The sequence below is a fragment of the Nicotiana tabacum genome, chromosome 15, assembly GCF_000715075.1.
Source record: "Nicotiana tabacum cultivar K326 chromosome 15, ASM71507v2, whole genome shotgun sequence".
In the NCBI taxonomy this organism is placed as follows: Eukaryota; Viridiplantae; Streptophyta; class Magnoliopsida; order Solanales; family Solanaceae; genus Nicotiana; species Nicotiana tabacum.
In genome coordinates, this window is record NC_134094.1 from 1,366,654 (window position 1) to 1,374,687 (window position 8,034).

Consider the following 8,034-nt stretch of genomic DNA (forward strand, 5'->3'; position numbering starts at 1 on the left):
TAGTTCTCCATAGTAATCAATGTTCTTATTCTCTTCATCTGTCTCTACAACTACAACCACCCTACAGTTCTGAGTTCCCAAACCTTTATCATAATCTTGCACCTGAAACCTATATCCATTAATAAGGTACCCGCGATGACTTGTCACATATGTCATGGGACCACGTGACAATGAGAGCAAATCTGCAATTTTTTTTTTACTATCATTGCATTTGTGTAATCCTTCAACCTATCAAGATCAAGCACATAGTTTAGCAAATAATATTTATATACTTGGTTTGAAAAATATTAATGTTAACTAGTACTCACCTTTTCTTTTAACCAACCAATGAATTGCCTGTCAAAATTTTCTTGAGAGGTATCAACTGGAGTTAGTGAAAACTCTCTACAAATAATTAAAGCATAATAACATGTCATTTTAATAAAAACATAGAGAAGGTACATAAAAGTAAATTATTGAAACAAGTCATTACTTACACGGGAAATGGTTGAATTTCATCACAATTCTTCAAAATATAAATATGTGCTTGCTCCAGTTCATTTGAATCAAGTTTGTGTGGTTTGCCACCTCTTAAACCTCTTCCGGGTTGACAAAAAATTGTTAAACCTCCATCAGATTCTATAATACCACCATCATAATTTCGTTCAAGGCGATTAAACTTTGTTTCCATTGTATGTATATACCTTGAACATAAGGTCATACATTCAGTTGCTAAATATCCCTCTGCAATAGAACCTTCTGCGCAAGCCCTATTACGAATAAATGGTTTCATAAAGTATATATATCGGTCCATTGGATACATCCATCGATATTGAGAAGGTCCAGTAATCTTAGCTTCATTAGCTAAATGAATTGGCAAGTGCTCCATGACATCAAAATTGTAGGAGGGAAGACTTTTTCTAGCTTGCACTCAGTTATTGGGATTTGGGCATTTATCTGCTCTAATTCATCCACACTTAAATATTTCGATCCAAGCACGTTGAAAAAAACAACAACTCAATAAGCGGTTCACACACAAATTTGTATAGCATGCCCCACAGAGCAAGTGGAAGTGAATGTTGCAGAAGAACATGGCAATCATGACTTTTTAAACCTGAAAGTTTTGCGATCTTTAAGGTTGACACACTAGGAAATATTTGATGAAAATCCATCTGAGACCTTTAAGTTCTTCAAGAAACTGAAAAACCTGTACTTCTTTTCAGGAGATAATGTATAACATGCCGTTGGTAAGTCATATTTAACCCCAATTTTTATTGGATGCAATTCTTTCCTAATGCTCATTGCTTGCAAATCCAACCGAGTGTTTATGGTGTCTTTAGTTTTTTCTTTGATATTTAATATTGTCCCCAAAATATTATCACATATATTTTTCTCAATGCGCATTACATCTAAGTTATGCCGCAATAAAAGAGTTTTTCAATATGGGAGATCAAAGAAAATACTCTTCTTATTCCAATTATTACCCCTACTCTCATGTGATATTTTAATCTTCTTCTTTGGATCCTTTATTAGTTGTAACCCATCTAAATCAGCCACTTGATCAAGTATATCATCACCAGACAACTGTTTTGGTGGTAATCTTCGCTCCTTAGGGCCATCAAATGATGCTTTATCATTCTTCCATATGTGATTAAGAGGAAGAAATCGTCTATGGCCCATATAGCACTATTTTTTATTTATTTATAATTTTGTAACCTAATTGAGTGAATTTCTTTATTGCAGCATGGGCACGCTAGTTTTCCCTTTGTAATCCATCCAGACAAATTTGCACAGGCAGGAAAGTCATTAATGGTCCATAATAAAGATGCATGTAACACAAAGTTTTGTTTAGTTGACGCATCAAAGGTCTCCACTCTAGATTCCCACAATTCCTTTAATTTCTCTATCAAAGGCTGGAGATAAACATCAATAGCATCTCCAGGACTCTCAGGACCAGGAATAATCATCGACAAAATAAAAAAAAAATTCTACATGCATAGCCAAAGTGGTAAATTATAAGGAATAAGTACCACAAGCAAATGCTATATAGAGTTTTGGAATTCCAAATGGTTGAAAACCATCGCTAGCAAGTCCAAGTCGAATACTACATGGCTCAGATGCAAAAGATTAATGAAGTTCATCAAACGTTTTCCACGCTATTGAATCAGCTGGGTGCCTCAGTATTTCATCATCAACTCTTTTGTCATGGTGCCATCTCATGAGAGAAGATATTTTCGAGGACATAAATAATCTTTGAAGTCTTGGCTTTAGAGGAAAATAACGTAAAATCTTTTGTGGTATCTTTTTCTCATTTTTAAATTTGGTTTCCCCACTACGTTTATCCTCCTTCCATCTAGATGCACCACAAACTTTACAAGACTCAAGAGACTTATCATCCTTCCAGTATAACATACAAGCATTCTTACATGCATCAATCTTCTTGTGAGAAAGCCCTAGGTGCCGAATTACCTTCTTTGCTTCGTAATATGAATCTGGAAAGTTTGATCCATCCGGCAATAAATCTTCCTTCAAGAGCTTCAACAACATTGTAATTGACGCATTACTCGATCCAATTACCAATACTTTTGATATGAAGCAACTTTACCAAAGTAGAAAGTTTAGAAACTTTTGAATCTTGGTACAATGGTTGCTCAAAATCTTTTAAGATCCTATAGAATATTTTTGCTTCAATATTTGGTTCCTCCTCAAACTGCCCATCACCATCATTGTTCATATTGTCTTCTTCAAAAGTGGGATATAAATCTCTTAAAATTTTATGTATTTCATCCTCACCATCACCCTCTTCATTGATATTATCATCTACAAATTCATAATCTGAAGAAGACTCACCTAATCTCTCCCCATGGTAATACCAAAGGGTATCATTTTGGACTATTTCGTGTACTATTAAATGTGACCTAAACAACTCATGTGTTCCTGAAATTGCATTACAGCATTTGACGCATGGACAACGTATTTTGCGTGTTTCTCCCAATCCCCCACCCCAAGTATGTAAGCGTTATCAAGTCGATCATGAATAAGTTCCATCCATTGCTTATCAGGTGCCATAATGTGGTGCATACACAAAATTAATATACATATATAGTTAACCAAAAAATATTAGAATAGAATATTAGTATAGCAATGAACAAGAAATGAACATAAGAGAATAAAAACATATTAGTCATCTTTACTAAGGAATATTAGTCAATCTGCGTTCGAAGATTATTTTTATAATCCGTTTGAATAATTTCTCACATCCACCATTTCACTGGCCTATAGCCCAAGTAACAGCCTTAAGTTTTACAATAAAAGATGAATAAATATGTTAAATTTTTAGTACTTTTGAAAATTGAGAATATATTTTTGTAACGATTTTATAAATAAGCTACAAATCATAGAAACTAAAAACAAATTTACTCTATATTGATGCTCTTATAGTGTGGTTGTTGATTAAGAAAATAGTGTAATTTCAGGAAACAAAATAACCAATCAAGTAAAAGAATGTTAAAATTTTTTAAGTGAACAACTAAAAATTCAGGTAGAGAAACTGAAAACTTCATTGCAGAAAAAAATGACTATGAAAAAGGGGTCATGTCTAGTAATGTTTTGTAAGTCAATTTATGGATCTCCATGTGATCAATTTATTAGTGTGCCGATTAGTAGATGTAGTGGTTTGTATCCTTGTGTAATGAAAAGCCCACAGAGAAGGACTGCTGTACGAGGATAGAGGAATGAGCAGATCATCGAATGGAAAATGTCATCTATACAGATATAGACTGGCAAGGTGACTTTCTAATAAGCACCCAGCTCTAGATACTGTGGTTTGATAGGAAGAAATTCAATGTCCTGAAAGAGCATGATACAATATGTGGTTGCAAGTCAAAGCAAATATAGGGCCAGTACGATTAACCTGATGAACTCATAAGGATGAAATACCTATTCCGAGAATTGAAGTTTGTGCAGATTAATCAGACAGCTATGTACAATAATCAAACTGCAATTCATATTGCATCTAATCTAGTATTTTTCAAGAGAACCAAGCGTATAGAAATGAAAGTCGTTTTATCATAGAGACACAATCACCAAGTCAGCAAAGTCAGAGGACTAACTTGCTTACGTACTAAGTTCCTTGCTAATCCATGTACTATATATGTAGGTTGAAACAAACTTTGGTACATACGACATATATACACACACCCCTTGAGGGGGAAGATAGCTAGACTTAAACCAAGTTAAATACGTACAGAAGTAACAGTGCACATACTAGTGTCTCACATCGGATAAATGTAATATACACATTGTAAAGTATGCCTATAAAAGACTCCATCATACGACATTCATCTTTACGCATTCTCCCAATCTTTTCTCCTTTTTTGTCTTCTCATATACCTCCTCACCCCTTCTAAATCAATCCCGAATGAGTATGACACTTTGGTACAATGCATAGTAGCTAAAATCAGTGCATCGATGTTTCTCTGGTCACTCATCATATAGTTTTCTACCAAAAGAGGGCAGTGCATCCACCCTCTTCTCTAGATTACTTCTAGTTGAAACACAATATTACTCCCCTTTTCCTGTCCATTTTGGTTTAACATATTGATTCATCTTATTGTCCAATCAGTGATCATGGCCTTGTAATATTCCATATTCCATTTAGATGAAATACTAATGTTTCTCCACTCTAGAGTAGTAACCTCAATCACTCACCTCACCCTACGTCCAAAGTCTAGGAACATGAGCAATCATTGGTACCTTGTGCAAAACAAGCAACCTTACTAAGAAAGGTGCTTGTTGAGTAAGAACGGCTTTCGAGCCCAAGATCTTTGTATAGATTGGGAGCTTGAGCCCATCTTTCTCTTATCAATCAAGGCTGTAACAACCCACGGACCGCTGGCAGTAAGCTGGAAAGTATGTTCATTGTGAAACTTGCCTTGGGCAAATCCCACATTGGAATGGGCAAACATCTAAAGGTGAGACAATTAATAAGTATGGGGTCTGGTCAGCATCAGTGCTGCAAACTAATACTACAGCTTATAGAAGGAATTTGCAACCCATGTTTTTATTGACGTGCAAGCTGGAAAAAAGGCATACATACTAATGTGGTTGCCACTGATGATCTTTAAAAAAGAAATGTGCATCAGTTAGCACATAAGAAAGAGCAAGGAACTGGGCAGATGATAGATACGACAGGCCAACCTGTTGTGGCTCATGAATATGCAGAAAATTCAGCTAGGCATGTTCGTGCAGCAGATGACGCTACTGCTGGTGCAACTGAGGTAAAGGAACTAAAGCAGGTCACGACTGCAACTGGTACTCAACAGTTGTGGCTCATACTGCTGGTGTAAACAATGGAAGTGAACCTGGTGCAAGACTTGGAATTCCCAGTAGTGAATCTAAAATTGCTGGGAATGTTGATGGGCCAAAGAAGATAGGTATAACAGTAAAGAATATAGCTGGAGAGGACTGGACAGTTGTTGCTCGATCACCTGCTAATCAGCAGCAAACAGTGACACATCGATCATCTAAAAATAGGAGATCTCCAGGTATGAAAGTCCAGGTCATAACATCAAAGAATATCGAGTTTTCTAACTTGTTTGATGCATTGCTCAATGATCATGATCATGTGATGAATGAGGAGAGAAAGAATGTGCAGAAAGTACTTTGTGATACAAGTTCAAAAACTGGACAAGCCACCTCTGCAGTAAGTGAAAAACAGCAGCAGTCCTCACCGTAGAATCAGTCAATATATAGATAGAAATAGTTTTTGTATTTTGTGTCATTCTTTCACCAAAGTGAACACCAACATCAATATACATACAAGTGTGATCACAACCGCTAAAAATTATCAACTTTGATTTTAGGAGGACCGATATTTCTACGGTTATACTTGGCACTCAGTAAAACTGATAGCACGAAATTGACATTCAGAATAAACTGTTAGAGAAGATGATTTAATCATAGCAGGAGATATAGCAGTTGCTCATTAAAAACTGATATCACTCAATAGATGGGGAGTCAAATCATAATCTATGCTATGGTCTCTTTCATCCCTGCTCCTAGTTCAGATGCATTTTCTAGCGAAATTATTACTCAATTCACATAGAAAAGGGTAAAATTTTGAACCTTACATTGATGAGAAGAAACTTGAGGACGAGCAGTTGTTGTCAATGGAGGTGACGTGCAGCTTCGTTCGCTAATTCGCTGAATTTGACGAGTAGAGCAGTTTCTCTAATTATTTGAATTCGTCGTAGCAGTTCTCTGCTAATTCGTTCAAAACAGAGGTTTACGATGGAACTGTTAAAGAAGTCGACGTCTTCGGGATTTTTAGGTTTATACAAACTGTTTAGAGAATTAGCGCCACTTTTTTATTAATTAATAATTATTTAACGACCGGGCTGTGTTATATTTTTACGGCCAAATACTATCCCCTCGTTAATATTGAGCTAAAAATTAGTTTTAACGACTGGAAAAAAAATTGGTTGCTATAAATACAATTATAACGACCGGATTTATGTCCCTTCGTTAAGGAATGGTCGTTAAAAATCAAATTTCTTGTAGTGTATATAATGAATCACATTGGCCTTATAGGCCCGTATGTCAAAGGTATGAGTTTCTATATCAGGTTGGGTCATTCTATGTTGCGTGTTCCTTCATGTTTACTCTGTTTATCTCATGATGCCCCTCCTGGCCCACTTACCTATAATGATGTAATAAGAAAGATACGATTACATTGGTACTCGGTTGAGTAAGGTACCGAGTGCCCGTCGCGGCCCATCAGTTTGAGTCGTGACAAATTTCATCCGGACCGGTCGCTTTGCCCCTGCTTATCTTACGCATAGCCCCCTCAACTTCATCAACTCTAATCCGCCTACAATACCCAAAGTCACAACGACTCCTAGAGAGTTCCAAATCACCCAGTACAATGCTCGTGTCCCCATCCTCGTTCAAGAGACTATAAAAGTAGGTCTTCCATCTCCGACGGATAAGCCCCTCATCCAACAAAACTCTTCCTTCTTCGTCCTTGATGCACTTTACTTGATCCAAGTCACGCGCCTTCCTTTCTCGCGCCTTGGCTAACCTGAACAACCTCTTATCCCCACCTCGGCCCTTGAGTTTCTCATACAAAAGGCTAAAAGTTGCAGTCTTGGACGCCGCAACTGCTAGCTTTGCCTCTTTCTTAGTCAACTTATAATGCTCCCTATTCACCCTCTTCTTCTCCTCGTCTACACTTTCCACTAGCTTCAGATACACTGCTTTCTTGGTTTTCACTTTTCCTTGCACCTCTCCATTCCACCATCAGTCTCCCTTGTAACTACCAAAGTAACCCTTTGAGACCCCTAATACCTCTCTTGCGGCTTTCCTAATACACTGCGCAATGGTGGTCCACATAACGCTTGTGTCCCCACTATCCAAAACCACATAGTCAACAGCTTGACCCCCAACTCCTACGTTTTAGCTTCCGTCAAGGCTCCCCACTTGATCCTATGTTGGCTATACATCGCCCTCTTCCTCCTCTTCCTCGTGATCTCAAGGTCCATGACCAGGAGCCTATGAAGGGTCGAGAGGTACTCACTAGGGAGGACTTTGCAATCCGTGTAAAGACCTCTATCGGACTTGGTGCAGAGTAAATAATCAATCTGACTCTCAGCCACCGAACTCCGAAACGTGACCAAGTGCTCCCTCTTATTCGGAAAACTCGAGTTTGCTATCACCAAATCATATGCTCTAGCAAAGTCTAGCAGTGACGTTCCTCCTCCGTTTTTATCGCCAAAACCAAAGCCACCATGCATATCATCATACCCCCTAGACGTCACTCCAATGTGGCCGTTGAAATCTTCTCATATGAAAAGCTTCTCGGTATGCAGGATACCACACACCATCTCATCCAAATCCTCCCAAAAATACCTCTTGACTTCCTCATCCAAGCATGCTTGGGGTGCGCACGCACTAGTTATGTTCAAAGTAAAACCTCCAACAACTAGATTAATAGACATCTGCCTGTCATTCACCCTCCTAACCTCCACCACTAATTCACGGAGTTCCTTATCAACC

At 37.7% G+C, this 8,034-nt stretch overlaps 1 protein-coding gene across 1 annotated transcript; it reads right to left on the minus strand.

Moving 5' to 3' along the window:
- Nucleotides 1-5,817: 5,817 nt before the first annotated feature.
- Nucleotides 5,818-7,772, minus strand: LOC142169945 (uncharacterized). The gene is made up of 4 exons (XM_075231889.1): nt 7,480-7,772; nt 7,327-7,387; nt 6,904-7,263; nt 5,818-5,916 (listed from the first exon to the last, which is right to left on the minus strand). The coding sequence occupies exons 1-4, from the start codon at nt 7,770-7,772 to the stop codon at nt 5,818-5,820; spliced, it is 813 nt and encodes a 270-aa protein (XP_075087990.1).
- Nucleotides 7,773-8,034: the final 262 nt, after the last annotated feature.

What these genes read in the sequence shown, in the direction of transcription:
- LOC142169945 (XM_075231889.1), bottom strand. Translation starts at nt 7,772, where the DNA reads ATGCATGGTGGCTTTGGTTTTGGCGATAAAAACGGAGGAGGAACGTCA. An exon ending in TTAGGAAAGCCGCAAGAGAG is followed by an intron (nt 7,264 to 7,326) that starts GTATTAGGGGTC and finishes TGGAATGGAGAG; the next exon opens with GTGCAAGGAAAAGTGAAAAC. An exon ending in AGGATGGGGACACGAGCATT is followed by an intron (nt 5,917 to 6,903) that starts GTACTGGGTGAT and finishes CTTCTCTAACAG; the next exon opens with TTTATTCTGAATGTCAATTT.